The 18,426-nt window shown below is 43.1% G+C and overlaps 1 protein-coding gene across 2 annotated transcripts in view; it reads right to left on the bottom strand.

Annotated features, from left to right (window-relative positions):
• adam19b (ADAM metallopeptidase domain 19b) overlaps positions 1-8,117 on the bottom strand; it is a 169,670-nt gene extending 161,553 nt beyond the window's left edge. The window contains exon 1 of one of the 2 annotated variants that reach the window (XM_043703985.1): positions 7,490-8,117. In XM_043703985.1, coding sequence (XP_043559920.1) covers positions 7,490-7,970 — 481 coding nt within the window. In that variant the 5' untranslated portion in view covers positions 7,971-8,117. The remainder of the gene's footprint in view (positions 1-7,489) is intronic. The other variant, XM_043703984.1, reaches the window with a different exon arrangement.
• Positions 8,118-18,426: the final 10,309 nt, after the last annotated feature.

The raw sequence follows: 18,426 nt of genomic DNA, 5'->3' as shown, positions 1-18,426 counted from the left end.
TGGGGCTCACCAGCACCTCCACTTCCCTCCAGCTAAGTCCAAGTCATTAGCTGATTTTAAAAAACACAGAAAGGGAAAAAAAGAGAGAAAAAGAAAAAAATAAGGAGCAGAGGAGCTCCAGCTGGCACAGCTTTCTCTGCCGCCATCTTGCCTGATGAGTAGGAGTAGGTGGGACTTAGATCACCTAGCACAGAGGCAGGGACCTTACCAATGCAATGCATGTGCCCAGTATTGCATGGTGGCAGTGGGCGGCATGGTGGCACAGTGGTTAGCACTGCTGCCTCACAGCGCCAGAGACCCGGGTTCAATTCCCGCCTCAGGCGACTGACTGTGTGGAGTTTGCACATTCTCCCCGTGTCTGCGTGAGTTTCCTCCGGGTGCTCCGGTTTCCTCCCACAGTCCAAAGATGTGCAGGGTCAGGTGAATTGGCCATACTAAATTGCCCATAGTGTTAGGTAAGGGGTAAATGTAGGGGTATGGGTGGGTTTCGCTTCGGCGGGTCGGTGTGGACTTGTTGGGCCGAAGGGCCTGTTTCCACACTGTAATCTAATCTAATCTAATCTATTGTGTTTTGATTCGAAACAATCAGGTTTTCCAGTAATTCTCGTTCTTGGAATCCTGCTGCATTTCCTGTTACAGGGGAGAATACACTTCACCAGATGTAAAGCACACTGGAACACTGAAATGCACAATACAAAATACAATTCTTTGTTTCTTATTGTTTCAGGTGGCAAGGGTATGTGAGGAGAAGCAGGGTTCATTATTGGGGAGGGTTGATAACTTTCGTCATCAGGTTTATCTAGGCAGATAACTAAATATATGTCTATGGAATGAAAAACCATTTATTTGACCTCTATTAATTCCTATTAAATCTAACCTACAAAGGGTTGGGAAACAATGACAATCATTTGACTCTGTGACAGCGCAAACACACACACTCAGGCAAGATTCATTGATATCCCTAATGGTACTAGGTCTTCATTTCACACAGATTTATTAACCTTTAATTGAAACGGGATGCCTCAACTTTGCATTAGGGACATTATACTTGAGTGTCATTAATGCAAATGCAATCCAATTAATTTTTATGCAACTTTTCACCAGTATCGATCTCTAGGGCTGCCCTCCAGATAGCATTAACCTAGATCACACTTAGTAACTTCTTTTTGTCTAAATTCTAAAAATCCTCAGGTGTAATTCTTATTCTGTTCTAATTCATTTTAAACCAGGTACTCCCAGACTTGAACAATTGGCATCTGTTGCTTTGGATAAAATAGAAGGAAAGCAACATTCTCCAGGCTTCTCGGTCATAATCCGGTGATCCAGTAGCTCAAAGGTGAATAACCCATGAGGACAAGTTGAGTCTCAGTTGTGATTTTCTTCAGAGTTGAAAATCTGCTGATACTAGGTCAGCTAACACATACTAAATAGCCACTTAGGCAAGGTGGGGAGTTATCATGGGGCCAATGGTTTTACATCAATAAAGGGTACTAGTGTGCAGGGGGAGGGTTAAAAAATCCTTCCACCATTCACCAGTTGCGCCACTACCAGGGCCACTTAATTCCATCTCTGTAACTTTGTCCCAACTCAGCTCAGTTTATTGTTACCGCCAAACTAGACTATTCCAGTGCAGTCCTAATTGGGGCTCCACATTCCACCGTCTGTACACTTGAGGTGATCCAGAACAGTGCCCTTGTCTTAACTGTCTACAAGCCCTGCTCACCTGTCACACACGTGCTCAGTGATCTACAACAGTTCATGGTCAAGCAATGCCTTGATTGTAAAATTCTCATCCCTGTTATCAAATCCCTCCACAGTCCTTCCCTCAGTAATTTCCCCCAGAGTCAAGCCTCTCCGAGATATCCAAGTATTCTGCACTCCTCTTACACTCTAGTCTTTCTTCCTGTGTATCCCCAATATAATTGTTCCACTATTGTTGGCCTGGATTCTGAGCTCTGAAATCTTCTCCATCCATCTCTGCTCCACTTTCATCCTTTTAGGCAATTCTTAACATGTTCCACTTGGATTAAGCTTTTAGTCATCTGACCTAATATCTCACAACATGGCTCAATACTTCGTTTTGTAATGTTTCTGTGAATTTCCTCACACTATTTCATTATTCTAAAAGATTCTTGATAAACACAAGCTGTTGCTGGTGTCAAACCTATATAGCCCTTTCATAAAGCTTTAGAATTTCTAGCAGGTAATAAATTGGATTTTCATTTCTTGGGAAAAGAGTCACAGCATTGAAACTCAATGTGTGTTACTCATTTGAGCTGGAAGCAAAGCAATTGATGGCAGGGCCCTGTCAGTAGAGAATTGAATTTGGGTACTTAGTGCAAAGTAGCTCTTCAAGAATGCTGGCTTCAATTGAGTGTCAGTGTTAACATGGTTCCAGGAATCTAAGCCGTACATCCCAACAACTTTATAAAACATGCCCTTTTGTCAACAATGTGCCAACTTTGCTTAAAAACGTCAGAACACTATATCCAATATAGTCACGATTCTATTATTAGACTTTTCCTAAACTCTCCTGACTGTGCTAAGAATTTAAGTAGACACCAATTTAAGATTATCAGTAAGTGTGCTTAATATTTGCATACTAGAAGTGACAGAGTCGAAAAGCGTGGCACTGGAAAAAGCACAGCAGATGGGGCAGCAATAGAGTCGATGTTTCAGGTAAATAAATTCACACACGGAATCTTGTTTTTTTGTACATGGAAATATATCCATACATTATGCCTTTTATAATAAGAAAGGATGAAGGGAGATCTTACATGGTTTTATTAAAACTATCATCTCCAATTTACTGCTTTTTAAAAGACATTTGCTTGTCTTAAAATGGCTGCTACCAACCACAGAATGTGCTCTCTACAAATTTCCACTGAACCAAAGCTAACTAATCACTGTCCTTGAAAGTCACAGCCCCTGCAGTGTATAGACATTCTAGTTAAACACATAAAGGAGCTACAAATGTTGCAGCTCCCCACCCCAGCCATATTTGGTTTGAAAGAATACTATTGAAACTCATTATGCCTGAGTTGGGGCTAATGTCCCCTACTATGTCCAAAAATACACAATAAAGATTTCAAAGATACATTGGGGCCACTTTATCAAGTGAACAGACTCAGCCAGGGAAATACTAATCATGTGAGTGAATCTTTTAATTTTGAATAGCTTTTAATTCTTTCCTTGGCCTGCTTTTCACAAGGAAATTCAGACTCATTCTGCTAGTCTTGACCTCTCTTGAAACCTTAATTTCTAGGAAATATCCTGTATAACTTGCAAAGTTATACCAGTAATCCCATTCACTAGTATCTGAGTTCCTACGAAAAGGAATTCTGCCAGAACATTCAAATGTAGGAACATTCAATTGGCTTTAATTCATGTGAATTAAGGCTCACTTTTTAAAATTATTTATAATTCTAGTTTCTTTAACTTCTTTTCTTGTTTTCTTCCTTGTATGCCTGTGTATGCATTTGTTTTGAATTATCCTCTGCATTGAATGCTTAAATAAACCATCATCTTATTTTCACCTCAAAGACTATTATTGTTATAATTTTGACTTCAGAAACGGTGACTCTGGAATGACAGCACAGCTTATTTTGAAAGGGAAAAAAAAATTGAAAAAAAAAACACAACTTCTGTTACAGACAGAAGAGAAAGGCTAAAAACTAATTCAATTTACATCTTCTCCATGTCATTACAGAAAGGTTATGGAGACAGCAATCTCTGTTTCATTCCCAATGGCAATACACTGAACAATCAGAGTCAGTCTGCCTGGCCTAATTTTAACAGCTAAGATTTACAATTAACAGCTCTGGTTGCACCTCTCTGCTAGGTATCTCTTGCTATGTATTCTAAAATTGGTTTCTTGCATTCCAGTCCTGATTAATGCAGGGCCAGGAGCTTGGACTTTGTGCATTTTTTAGTGATGTTTAAGTAATGTACTACCAAAGTTATTTGTTCAATCCTTCATAATGGGTATTATTTCTGAATGTTAAGGCCACACTTACGGATGGAGCATTTAAATGCTCAGTAATCATAACAGTGAATACTTCCACACCGCAGTACAGAGTTAAATTTCTGTCTGTCGTGGACATGGGTATGAGCTACATGCATACTTGTATTTTTTTTTAAATTAATACTAGTTTTAATCTTTGACCACTATTTGAGTTGACTATTGGGCTTCAAAGTGCCATCTCCAGGGGAAAAGACAATATAATGAGGAGGCTTGATTTGAACTAACTGTTAAAAAAATTAATGAAGGAACAGTGTAGGCACATTTTCTTGTTATAAAAACTGCACATAATTGCTACTCAATCCTTCATTCTGATCCACATGCTGGCCCTTGCAGAGTCTGAAGGGTAAAGATTTATGAATGCATCCATTTAGCAAACCTCTGATAAGCTCCATTTAGACAATTACTTGAATACATTACCAACTGGAAGCTGACGTTGAGGTCATTTCAGTACGAAAGGCAAGAAGAGGATGGGGGGAAGGGGAGTATGGAAAATGAGCTGTTGCGAACGTGAGTTACTATCACCCATTCAATCTAGCATCTCACAATTTAAACAGGATCTATGGCAGTGTTTGCAAAGTACTTTATGATACCATGCATGTGAAATGTGATGCAGAGCAAGATGGGTAGACATAGGTACTCAATGAGTCAACTACAGAATGTGACCCAATAAGGTGCCACGTTCAAAACTAACTTCATACTGATGGCACTGCAGTGCCCCCTCTTGTCTTGGCACAGTCGTAGAATTGACCCATTGGTCTTGCAAAGCAGTCCCATATGTGAAGTATTTTACAACTAAGCAAAAACAAATGAATTGTCACTTTTGTCTCCTGATTTATAATTTTCTTAAAAAACACAATAACAATGACAAATTCATACCATTCCAAGAAGATGTTTTTCTCAATATTTGCTCAGTTGTTTTGACTGGATTCTTCATCTCCTTTTAAACAATTCTTAAACTATTTTTCTCCAATCCTTTTCTTTTGCTGATTTACACCAAAACATTCCACCCAAATGTGTATTTCTTTAAAAGTCTGGAGATTGGTGATAGGGTGTTTGACGAGCAGCTCTCTCTCTCTCTCTACCATGAAATAAAATCAACCCTGATACTGACTTTACTCTCTGCCAGATCTGTCCTAGAATGGAGGAATTTTTATATTGACAATGGGTATTCAATACAAAAAGATGATTCAGTCCAAAGTGCCAGCATCCCTAACTTGGATAAGGGCACTAAATCATATATGCATTCAGCAATACAATGACAAGTAACATTTGTCTATAAGTGCCAGATAATGATTATTGTCAACAACAGAAAATCTAGGAATGGCATTCAATGGCATCGTGATTGCCGCAAAATTTTAGGAGTCACTTTTAATGAAAATCTCAAATTTATGACCCATAAATGCTTGAGCATATTGGTAGGACATTTTGAAATGAATGACTCATCTCATGAATCCGCATTGACATTTCCTCACTTATAAAGCAGAAGTCAGAAGTACGATGGAATATTCCCCAAATTGGAGAAAGTGAGGACTGAAGGTGCTGGAGATCAGAGTCAAGAGTGTGGTGCTGGAAAAGCACAGCAGGTCAGGCAGCATCCGACTTTTCCCCACTTGCCTAGATGGGTACAGAGGCAACTACAGCATTTGAGAACTTTAAAACCATCTCAACCATCTACTTCCATCACCACCAAGTGCACAACAATAGCAGCATGTACTGTCCGTTGTATAGACTGTAATAACTTACTAGCAGGTCAGGCAGCATCCGACTTTTCCCCACTTGTCTAGATGGGTACAGAGGCAACTACAGCATTTGAGAACTTTAAAACCACCTCAACTAGCGACTTCCATCACCACCAAGTGCACAACAGTAGCAGCATGTACTGTCCGTTGTATAGACTGTAATAACTTACTAAGACATCTTGATAGGAAACTTTATAAATTCGCAACAAACACCATCTAAAAGGATAAGAGATTACCACAACCTCTATATTCCCCTTCAAGCCACACTTAAACACCACTCCTTTATCATTGTTGCTTCAATCCAACAAATAACAACACAGTAGCATTTTTACCATAAGGACTGCAAAGTTTTGAGAAGGTGGCTCATCACTGCCACTTTCGAAGGATACTAAGTGTTGAGCTTACCAGTTTAATCATAGTCTGAGAATGTGTCTTATTTTTCTTAAATCCAGTTTTAATGTATGGGATCCCAAAAAAATCGAACACCTCAAAGATTCTATGACTTATACAAAAACTGTATAGCCTATTCTTCCTGTCTGGTATATAATTTCTTCTTTCTAAAGTTATCTATTTGTGTGTGTGTGTGGCGGGGGGGGGGGGTTGATACTAGTTTGGTTATTTTGGGGTGGTAAATAGGTAATAATATTTATCTTCATTTTGCTCAGTAAAACTACACAACTGGCTCTTCCGTGTTTGTCCAATTAAGTGTAATAATTGCATTCCAAAAACAAATTAAAGCATTTGTGGGTTAAAAAGAAGGAAGCTAAAACGTTGGCACAGTGGCTCAGTGGTTAGCACTGCTGCCTCACAGCATCAGTGACCTGGGTTTGATTCCAGCCTCGTGTGGCTGTCTGTGTGGAGTTTGCACATTCTCTCCGTGTCTGTGTGGGTGCCCTCCAGGTGCTCTGTTTACCTGCCACAGTGTAAAGATGTGCAGGTTAGGATGGATTGACCATTCTAAATTGCCCATAGCGTCCGCAGGCTAGGTGGATTAGCCGTGGGAACCGCAGGGTTACAGGGCTAGGGGTGGGTTTGGGTGGGATGCTCTTCGGAGGGTCAGTGTGTACTCAATGGACCAAATGACCTGCTTCCATACTGTAGGGATTCTATCAATCAAAAACCTGTTCGTAAAGATACACACACTCTTTTCACAGACAGACTGGTGCACATGCACATCAATACACACAGGCAGTTATCCCCTAGACAGATCAGATTGCAACATCAGTGTGCAGCAATATCACAAACCAGATTTCACAGTGATCTTCCATCCAACTGAGCCCTCTGGTGAATTCTGAGCTGTGATTGCTAACGGACTTGGGGAGTTAGGGGCGCTGTCACTCGGCACTCGTCTGTACAGTTCACTGGTCCCAAAACATTGTCTCCCCAGCCCCCCTCGCACATCCTCTGGAGTAGCTGTGGGGTCACCAGGTAGCTAAGAGGCCCCTTCGTGGTATCAGCAGTCTGAAGCTGTCAGTGCCTGTGACTAACGAGTTCCGTGTTCAGTCTTCCCACAGGGGAATGTACAGTGAAAGACTTGATATCAATCACATTGAAGGAGGGGGGTGGGGAGAAGTCTCAGACATTTGGCCATCCCTTCCCCACCCCACTCCTGATTCAAAACAGCTTTCTCTGTCTCTGTCTCTGTCTCTCTAACATGCCTGCACTAACGGCCGGGCTCCACACACACTGTTGCCAACATCCATATATAGTAAGAGACACGCCTCACCTCCTGCTTCCCCACAGGCGGCCAGCACCAGGCAGCACAGGATCTGGGCGAGATGGGTTGAGGGGCTGGGGGTCGGTCCCAGACTTTGAGCCATCAGCCCTCCACCGTCAGGGTCCGCGGGACAGTCGCTCCCTGAGCAGCGATGCCTCTCTTTCCCCCCCACCCCCGGCCACAAAGCAAAGGCACAGCACAGTATCCCCCGGTGACTCGCTCCTGTTTGAATCGTTCGACCGAGGGCTGAGACCTTCCCTGAGCATCGGGGACGAGCCGGGACTGAAAGATGTCCACCCCTCCAGCGCCGAGCCGGTGTCCCATCTAATCGAAAAGCATTGCCCTGGGCTCCACACAGATCATCTCGGGAGCCTGAGGGAGATTCTTCTCCGCGGTTTGCAGCCTTTCCAACTTGTGATTGGACTTTTTGTCTCAGTCCTGTATAAATATAGTACATTGGGACCACCCCTTTTTTTTTAACAGGAGACATTACTGATCCCGCTCTCGTTGCACGTGGTTGGAAGAGTTGAGCTTTGTTTCCTTGTGTAACCTCACTCTGAACCGTTTCTAATGTTCTACATGTGATCTGCTGCTCGTTTTGCAAAAAAGACGCTTTTCTCCTCTCATTCCACGCCCCAATCCATAAGTGTGTGGCATCAAAACCTCTCTCCTCCACACACTCCAGGACAGAACCTGAGTTGTCACTGTCTCTGCAGTGTAACATTGTCACAGACGCTGCCCTCGAAGTTCGGATGTTCTAATGTGAGGCTTACCAAAATTATTGGGGGCTGGGGGAAGAATCAGGACCCCCTCCCTCTTCACAAGCTAAAATTTTCAGCTCATAAGTTTGAAGGCAGTTTGAACACCCAGGAGTGGTTAGGACAAAATTACAACAGCTGTACTCCTGGTCTAACAGACCCTCATTCTCAATGAGGGGTTGCAATGATCTTCAAGTTTCGAAAGGGCTAAGGAAGTACTGAGTATGTGCTCAGACATCTGTTCTTTCTCTCTCATTTCATAGGATCCCAGCAGTGTGCAAGCAGGCCATTAAATCCACACCAACCCTCTGAAAAGCAACCCACCCCACATTTCCTACAACTAATCCATTTAGCCTGCATATCTCAGCTTGGCCATTCCACCTAACTTGTACATCCTTGGACTGTGGGAGGAAGAAAGTGAGGACTGCAGATGCTGGAGATCAGAGCTGAAAATGTGTTGCCGGAAAAGCGCAGCAGGTCAGGCAGCATCCAAGGAACAGGAGAATCGACGTTTCGGGCATAAGCCCTTCTTCAGGAATGAGGAAAGTGTGTCCAGCTGGCTAAGATAAAAGGTAGGGAGGAGGGACTTGGTGGAGGGACATTGGAAATGTGATAGGTGGGGGGAGGTCAAGGTGAGGGTGATAGGCCGGAGTGGGGTGGAGGCGGAGAGGTCAGGAAGAAGATTGCAGATTAGGAAGGCGGTGCTGAGTTCGAGGGATTTCACTGAGACAAGGTCGGGGGAGGGGAAATGAGGAAACTGGAGAAATCTGAGTTCATCCCTTGTGGTTGGAGGGTTCCTAGGCGGAAGATGAGGCGCTCTTCCTCCAACCGTCGTGTTGCTATGGTCTGGCGATGGAGGAGTCCAAGGACCTGCATGTGGGAGGGGGAGGGGGAGTTGAAGTGTTGAGCCACAGGGTGGTTGGGTTGGTTGGTCCGGGTGTCCCACAGGTGTTCTCTGAAACATTCCGCAAGTAGGCGGCCAGTCTCCCCAAGTGGAGGTTGGGTTGGTGGGGTGTGTGGATCTGACGAGGGAGTCACAGAGGGAGTGGTCTTTACAGAATGCTGATAGGGGAGGGGAGGGAAATATATCCCTGGTGGTGGGGTCCGTTTGGAGGTGGCGGAAATGACGGCAGATGATGCGCTGTACATGGCGGTTGGTGTGGTGGTAGGTGAGGATCAGTGGGGTTCTGTCCTGGTGGTGGTTGGAGAGGCGGGGCTCAAGGGCGGAGGAGCGGGAAGTGGAAGAGATGCGGTGGAGGGCATCGTCGACCACGTCTAGGGGCAAATTGCGGTCCTTGAAGAAGGAGGCCATCTGGGTTGTACGGATTTGGAACTGGTCCTCCTGCAAGCAGATGCGGCGGAGACGAAGGAATTGGGAATATGGGATGGCGTTTTTACAGTGGGCAGGATGGGAGGAGGTGTAGTCCAGGTAGCTGTGGGAGTCGGTCGGTTTGTAGTAGATGTCCGTGTTGATTCGGTCGCCCGAGATAGAAAGATCTCGGAAGGGGAGGGAGGAGTCTGAGACGGTCCAGGTGAATTTGAGGTCGGGATGGAAGGTGTTGATAAAGTGGATGAACTGTTCAACCTCCTCGTGGGAGCACGAGGCAGTGCCGATACAGTCATCGATGTTGCGGAGGAAAAGGTGGGGGGGTGGTGCCAGTGTAGCTGCGGAAGATGGACTCCAGAGCATCTGGAGGAGACCTAACAGGGAAGAACAACAACCTCCACATGGATGGTCACCCAAGGATGGAATTGAACCAGGGCCCCTTGGGCTATAAGGCAGCAGTGCTGACCACTAAACCACCATGCCACCCCAAACGAGCTTCACTAAGTATGTTATTCACTCCTGGTGCTTCAGCCCCAATTGATTGAGCCAGCTAATAACTATAAGGTCATTTGGGTGCTGTATGTATCCTTGAACTGTGTAGAGACAAGGAATCTACTCCTTCTCACTAACCAGTGTAGGCTGCTGAAGCATGGTCACTGGATACGGTTAATCTCCTGAACAACCCAGCAAGCAAACTCTGAAGAAAAATCTCAGCAGTTTTATTAACATGTTCTTTCTTTTTGCTTTGATAGTTGTTGAAATATACAGAGTGAAAAAACATTAGATTTAATAGTCAAAAACAATATGAGTTATCTATTCATATAAACTGTACTTAATCAACCTGTTTAGATACAATAAGACACAGCTTCAAGGCAGGACTTGAACCTAGACCTTTACACCTACTAGTAGAGACACTGCCAGTGTACCACAACAGGCCTTTCAGTTGCACCATGAAGACTTAGTTTCCTTTTCAATTGGAGCAGAAGGGATGTAGTGTGAGGATATGTGTATCAGATGACCAATGCCAAGAGAATGAGGGCAAAGAAGTTGAAGATGGAATGTACAGGATGACCCCTGTATCCGCGGAATTGTTTTCCGCAGTTTCAGTTACCTGCGGTTTACCGGGCCCAAGCATGTTGTAGGGAACCTTCGGAACCAGGGATCAGAGGGCTGCCGGGAAGGTAAATTTCCCATTGAAATGAATGGGTTCACTCCTATCTGCATTTTCGGGCTTCCGCAGTAGGTCTTGGAACGTAACCCCTGCAGATACGGAGGGATTACGTGATGCAATAATGCCTCCCAAAGTGTGTCTAACTGGGGTTGGCAAACCTCAGTAGTTCCCCAAGCCCCTGAGCAAATGGAAGGAGGGACTCTTGTTCTTTATAGGAGAACAGGAAGTGTCCAGCTTGAGGTTGCCATTAGAAGCATAGAAAATGGAAGCAGTACCAGGCCATTCTGTCCATCTAAGCCATTCAATAAGCTCATAGCTGATCGCTTATCTCAACATCTTATACCTGCTCTCTCCTATCACCCTTGATACATTTAATCTTTAGACATCTATCTATTTCTTTCTTAACCATATTCAGTGTTTGGCCTCCAAAACTTTCTATGCTAGAGAATTCCACAGGTTCACCATCATCTAAGTGAAGAAACTTCTCATTTCAGGCCAAAATGGCATAGCATGTATCCTGAGACTGCATTTTGGAACTACTTGCCAGTGAAAACATCATCTCAGTATCCACTCTGTTTAGCCTCCGTAATATTATATGTTGTCAATGATATCCTTTCCCATTCTCCTAAGCTCCACTGATTGCAGATCCAGTTGACTTTATCCCTCCTCATATTTCAAAACTGCCATCTCAGGAATCAGAGTTGAGAGTGTGGTGCTGGAAAAGCACAGCAGGTCAGGCAGCATCTGAGGAGTAGGAGAATCGACGTTTCAGGCATAAGCCCTTCATCAGGCTTATGCCCAAAACATGGATGCTCCTGCTTGTAGCTCCCTTATGTGTTTAACTAGAATGTCTACACAGTGCAGGGAGTGTGATATTCAAGGACAATGATTAGTTAGCTTTGGTTCAGTGAAAATTTGTAGAAAGCACATTCTGTGGTTGGTAGCAGCCATCTTAAGACAAGCAAATGTCTTTTAAAAAGCAATAAATTGGAGGTGATAGTTTTAACAGATTTATGTAGGATCTTCCTTCATTCTTCTGAGTATCGCATTATTGAAAAAGGTATGATGTATGGATATATTTCCATGTACAAAAAAAAAATTCTGCTTGTGAACATATACTTGAAACATCTATTCTCCTGCTCCTCAGATGCTGCCTGATCTGCTGTGCTTTTCCATCACCACACTCCTGACTCTGATCTCCAGCATCTGCAGTCCTCACTTTTTCCTAGTCCATCCCAGGAATCAGTCTGGTGAACCTTTGTTGCACTTACTCTGTGACATGTGTGTCTTTTTTTAGGTAAAGAGACTAGAATTGTACACAACATTCCAGGTTTGGTCTTACCAGGGTCTCGGTACAGCCTGTTTGCTCCTGTACTCAAATCCTTTTGCAACAAAGGCCAACATTCTAATTGCCTTCCTAACTGCTTCCTCTCAATGGCTGGTATATAAGAACACCCTTGTTGCTTATATGTCAATCTTTGCCAATCTATCATAACTTCATTAATACCCTGCCATTCTGCTTTTCCTACCAAACTGGACAACTTCATACTAATCCACACTACACTGCATCTACCATGCTCATGCCCACACACTCAACTTGTCTCAATCATCCTGAAATTTCTTCATTTCCTTCTCATCACTCATAATTTCACTTACTCGAAAAGGAAATAACTTGAAATTAAATAGCATCTTCAATGACTTGAGATGTCCTAAAGCCCTTTACTGCCTATTGACTATTTCTGGTGTAGCCTCTTATGATATAAGAAAAATCAGATATGTGCCTCATGTGATCATGAAGTGTGGGCTTTTCTGGATGGATCAGTACTTATTGCCCATCCCCAATTGCCCAGGCATGTCCTGTCAACAAAAAGCAGGACAAATCTAACCTGGCCAGTTACCAAACTATCAGTCTATTTTCGATCATCATTAAAATGATGGAAGGGGTTAATGATGCCACTATCGAGTGGCATGTCCGCTGTAATAATCTGCTCATTGAGGCACGGCTTGGGTTCCACCAGGGCCATTCAGCTCCTGACCTCATCACGGCTTTGGTCTAAACATGGACAAAAGAGCTGAATTCCAGAGGCGAGGTGAGAGTGACAACCCTTGACATTAACGCTGCATTTGACCGTGTGGCATCAAGGAGCCCGAACAAAACTGGAGTAACTGGAAATCAGGGAGAAACTCTCTATTGATTCGAGTCATACCTGGCACAAAGGAAGATGATTGTCGTTGTTGAAGGTCAATCATCTCAGTCCAAGGACATCAATGCAGGAGTTCATCAGCATAGTATCCTCGGATCAAAAATCTTCAGCTGCTTCATCAATATTCCTACACATGGATGAGGAAGGACACCATTTTGACTGGGACAACACATCCAACCTAGGACAAGCCAAACAGAGACATGCACGAGAATACCGAGAAGATGGCATTCCAACCGGAACTCTATCAACAAACTCATTGACTCAGATCCCATTTACCATCCCCTGAGAAAAAGAACAGGAAATAACATCGCCACAGAAAATGACATTACCAACCCAAGGAAACCCAAACACATAAATAGAAAGCAGGCTATGCCGCCAGTGCTTCATCTGGAGGCTCACTGAAAATGTTACATAATATGGTGATGAAACATCTGAAAACGAACCTTCCAGCTCAGCGAGCAAACCTACATCCAGGAACTCAACCTGAGCTACAAATCTTCTCAAAACTTGCTAACCTTCCCTCTATTAAGAGGTTAGAAATGATCATTTGCTGAATTGTTTTGCATAATATGTAACTTCCTCAGATGCTGAAGCAGTCCGTGTCCAAATGCAGCAAGGGCTGGCTATTAGTTTTGGGCTGAAATGTTGCAATTAACATTCATGCCACATAATGACCATCTCCAAGAAAAAAGAATGTAATTATCTCACCCTGAAATTCAGTGGCATTGTTATCACTGAATTCCCCCACTATCAATAATTGGGGGTGGGTGGTTACCATTGACCAGAAACTGAATGGGACCAGACAAATAAACATAATGGCTACAAGAGCAGAAAAGAGGCCAGGAATTTTCTGACAAGTTATAGAGTCATAGAGATGTACAACATGGAAGCAGACACTTCAGTCCAACTCGTCCATGCTGACCAGTTATCCTAACCTAATCGAGTCCCATGTGCCAGCACTTGGCCCATATTCCTCTAAACCCTTCCTATTCATATACCCACCCAGATGACTTTTAAATGTTGTAACAGTAGCAGCCTCCACCACTTCCTCTTGAAGCTCATTCTATACACACACCATCCTTTGAGTGAAAAAGTTGCCCCTTAGGTCCATTTTAAATCTTACCCCTCTCAACCTAAACCTATGCCCTCTAGTTCGGACTCCCCCACCCCAGGGAAAGAACTTTGTCTATTTTACCCCATCCATGCCCCTCATGATTTTATAAACCTCTATAAGGTCAACTCTCAGTCTCTGACATTCCAGGGAAAACAGCCCTAGCCTATTCAGCCTCTCCCTATAGCTCAAACCCTCCAACCCTGGCAAAATCCTGTAAATCTCTTGTGAACCCTTTCAAGTTTCACAACATCCTTCCTGTAGGAGGGAGACCAGAATTGCACGCAATATTCCAAAAGAAGATCCCAATATTTTGAAGGTGAGTAGGAGAGTTCCCCAGTGTCTTGGCCAATGTTATTTCCTAACCCAACATCACTAGTGCAGAATAGCTGGTCATTACCACATAACTGCTTGTGAGAGCTTGGCTGCTGCGTATCTCACATTACAAGCCTGACTACAGTTTACAAATACATAACGTTTTCTGTAAAGCACATTTTGGCAACCTGAGTTTGTGAAAGGCACTACATAAATGCAAACTCCCTCCTGCTTTCTTGCATGCAGGAGGGCAGTTCCTAGTGAAAGGACAATGTGAAATGAGGTCCTGTTTGTCCCTGAGCACTTCGAGGAATCCTGATACACTGCCAGTGGAAGAAAAGCTCTGGAGCCTCAACGTCTAAGGATATAAATTGAGATCAGATGATCTTGTTCATATGAACTTAGAAAAAAAATAAACAGCATGCTTTACTTCAGGACCACATGTAACTGTGTGTGTGTGTCTGTGTGTGTATTTGTGTGTGTGTCTGTGTGTGTATTTGTGTGTGTATGTGTATGCACATTTGTGTTATGTGTGTGTGTACATTTGTGTGTGTGTGTGCATATGTGTGGGTGTGTGTGTGTATGTGTGTGTGAGTGGGTGTGTATTTGTGTGTGTGGGTGTGCGTGTGTGCTTGTGTGTGTGTCAGGTGGAAGGGAAGGAAGAGGCCCACCCTCAACCAAAATATTGTACAACTTAAAAGTCCTCTGATGTTTAACTACTTAAGCTTTTGAAAATGCAATCCCTTACCATTAACACTGCCTAAACTGATCCCACATAAGCCCAGAACAGACCCAGTAACCATTTGCAGTCATCATAGGGGTCCATTCCAAAAATGCCAATTAAACTATATTAAGCTATTGAACAATGTGTAACCCTTTTAAAAAGCTCAGCAAATTCCAGCTAAAATCGTTTTTCAAATCATTTCACCTTCTCATCTGGTCAAAGTGTGACAACATCTGTGATTGGAGTCTGACTGAAGTGGCTAAAATTGTTAGAGGCAGTGGCTTGTAGAGATTTCCCATTCATAAAAACATGTTGACTTTCTTGATTCTTGATTTTGCAGTAAAACTGTGTTTACACCAAACGCAGGTGCAAATTACTTTGTCTTGTGACAGTGATGCTACCCATTTCAGGTCCCACCATCAGCTTTCAATTTTGTCTCAGTTTTCACACTGTGCTATTCCTGTGCAATCTACTAAAAAAAACCTTACAGAACCTGAAATATCATTTAAAGTATTTTCATCTCCCACATTCCTTAAATTCTCTCTCTCTATCTATCTCTTCCTCTCATGCAGCATCTATACTACTTGCTGTGGGATAGTTCTGGCAGCTTTTCAGTAGCTCAGGCACCTGGCTCTATATATATATATATATATATATATATGCACATGCCCAGACAGTAAACCTTTTACTCAATGCGTATGTATTTAAGCAGACTACCCTGTATACAGATTGCATAGACAGAAGCTCTTCCCACTTTTAAAAGAAAAAGAACCAGTGAGCTTAATTTTAAAGTGATGCGCAAATGAAGCAAGAGTGACGTGAGTTAGTGAGGGTATGGAATGCTGGGAAATGTGGTGGAGCAGGTTAAAATGTGGCATTCAAGAGGACATTGAATGATTATTTTGGTATGATGGTGTGCAGGGATGTGGGGAGAAAACAGGAGGTTACATTAGGTAACAGAACCATTACCAGGACAATGGGCCAAACGGCCTCCTTTTACAATGGAACAATTCTGTGAATCTGAGTGGATTTTTCTTGCAGGAGTCGTTGGAAGCATCAGGAAGCAGGAACCTTGACTAATTCTTCCCATCTATCCATGCAACCAAGGTGACTTAAACTGAATGCAATTCTCATCCAGTTGGTGATTTATGTCAGGCATGTAAGTGATTTGTAATTATTCACTGACTCTAGCAACAACTTGCATCAATATAGTGACTTTAACATAATAATCTCTTCACAGGAGATAAAGCAAATTTAGAATCCAAGCCACACAAGGCTTTACATGGAAAGTCTTTGTCAAAAGCTTTGTCAAAACAGTAGGTTTTAAAGAGAATCTTACAGAAAAAAAGTGAGGTAAACAGGTGGAAGGATTCAGTGAAGGCATTTCAGAGTTTAGTCCTTGGTAGTGAAAGACGTTGTGAAGTAATTAAATTGAGAAGTTTTCAAGAGATCAAAATCAGATGAATACAGATAGTTCGGAGAGTTCCATGGCTGAAGGAGATTGATATGGAAGGTCAAAGTCAAGGAAACGGTTCAGAAAACAAGATTGAGAATTTTAAAATTGGGAATTGGTTGATTTACAAGATCCAGGTGTGACATGGGAGCTCAGTGATCAGCACTGCTGTCTTGCAGTGCTAGGGATTCAGGTTCAATCCCACTCTCAGGCGACTGTGTGCATGGAGTTTGAACGTTCTCCCAAAGTCTATGTGGATTTCCTCTGGGTGCTCCGGTTTCCTCCCACAGTCCAAAGATGTGCAAGTTAAGCAGATTGTTCATGCTAAGATGCCCCATTGTGTTCAGGGATGTGCAGCCTAGGTGGGTTAGCCATGAGAAATGCGGAGGATTGGTCTGGTTGGGATGCTGTTCGGTGTCGATCCTTTGGGCCAAATGGCCTGTTTCCACACTGTAGTGATTCTCTGAGGAATGGAAGACTGCCCAAGATGCTACCAGATGGCAAGGTCATGACAGCAGTTTGATGTGGGTGTTCCAGTACATCATTAACCTATTATCCTGTACCTAGGCTTTATTTTTACAGTGGGTGGTTGACATGCAATATGCAAAGGATAAGAAAGAGTTCTCAGACTAAGAAACTTCTCAACTATACCTATTCCAATTATCCACCAGTGAAAGCAGTTCTTTTGCGCTAGTATCCTCTTAGCTTATTTGCCCTCCCGTATCTCCACATAAGCTTTTCCAGTCCAACAATTTTTAAGGGTATCTGATTTCCTCCAATGTCTCCATTGAGTCCCTGCTCTTGTCTTGCTCCAAGATTGGCGACCAGTGAGCACAGAGATGTTGGGTGAATGGGTCTTGGTGTGAATTAAGACATGGAGTGGAGGCTTTTGACACACTCAGATCAAAATACGATCATGACTTTGTCATCTGGCAGTGTCCCAAGTAACCTCCCACTCCCTGAATCATGCAAAATCCCCCTGAAGGTTCACCTTCTTGCTAATTCCAACCCAGTGCCAACTGGAAACAAGCTGTGACCAATGACCCAATGCAGGCTAAATTGAATGGAACAGTTCTGTGAGCAACAACTAAAATTAAAAAGTGAAGATATCTTGTTTGCAAATTGGAGCAGTTTCTGCTGTTCATTGAGCATAACCTCCTCCCTACCCTTAATCCCTCAAGCTCCCAACAAGACTACTGATAAAACCCATCCCCTTTTAAAAGTTGATTAAACATGAGGGAGGGAAGGTGTGGCAGACTAAGAATTCTGGATACCAGACTGTGAAGCATGTGGATAATTCAAAGAATGAAAAAGGCCTTTGCAAGTATGATCATGTTCAACCCCACCTCCCATGACAGCATACCATGGCTGTAGGAAGGAAAATCCCGACAATGGAGTTGAGACCCCAGCTGTTAGGACTGATCCACCCTGAGACACAAGCTGCAATCCCTCTGTATTATAAGATTTTCTAAACTGTGTGGAGCTAGCTGGCTTCTAAATGGAGACTAGTTGGGCGGTGCTCAGCTGTGGAGCAAGTGAAATGGTTTCTAATAGAATCTTGTAACAGACCCAAGACCATTTGTTTTATCATGACCCTGCCAATCAAACATTCCAACCCTCCAGCCCTTTCTTCGTAGCCCTGATTACTTTTCCTCTTTGAGTATTTATTCAGTCGACATTTTAAAAATTGGTATCAAGACTGATTTGTCCAACAATTTAGTGTAATCCAGACCAGAACAGCTCACAACATTAAAAGAAAATCTTCATTCCTGGTCTAATTCCTTTCCTAATTATCTTGAATGTGTCTCCTCTCATGACTGGTTGTTCGATAGAGTCATAGAGATGTGCAGCATGGAAACAGACCCTTCAGTTCAACTTGTCCA

This window comes from Chiloscyllium plagiosum, chromosome 14 (genome assembly GCF_004010195.1).
Source record: "Chiloscyllium plagiosum isolate BGI_BamShark_2017 chromosome 14, ASM401019v2, whole genome shotgun sequence".
Classification (NCBI taxonomy): Eukaryota; Metazoa; Chordata; class Chondrichthyes; order Orectolobiformes; family Hemiscylliidae; genus Chiloscyllium; species Chiloscyllium plagiosum.
This window is presented reverse-complemented; position numbering and strand designations above follow the sequence as displayed.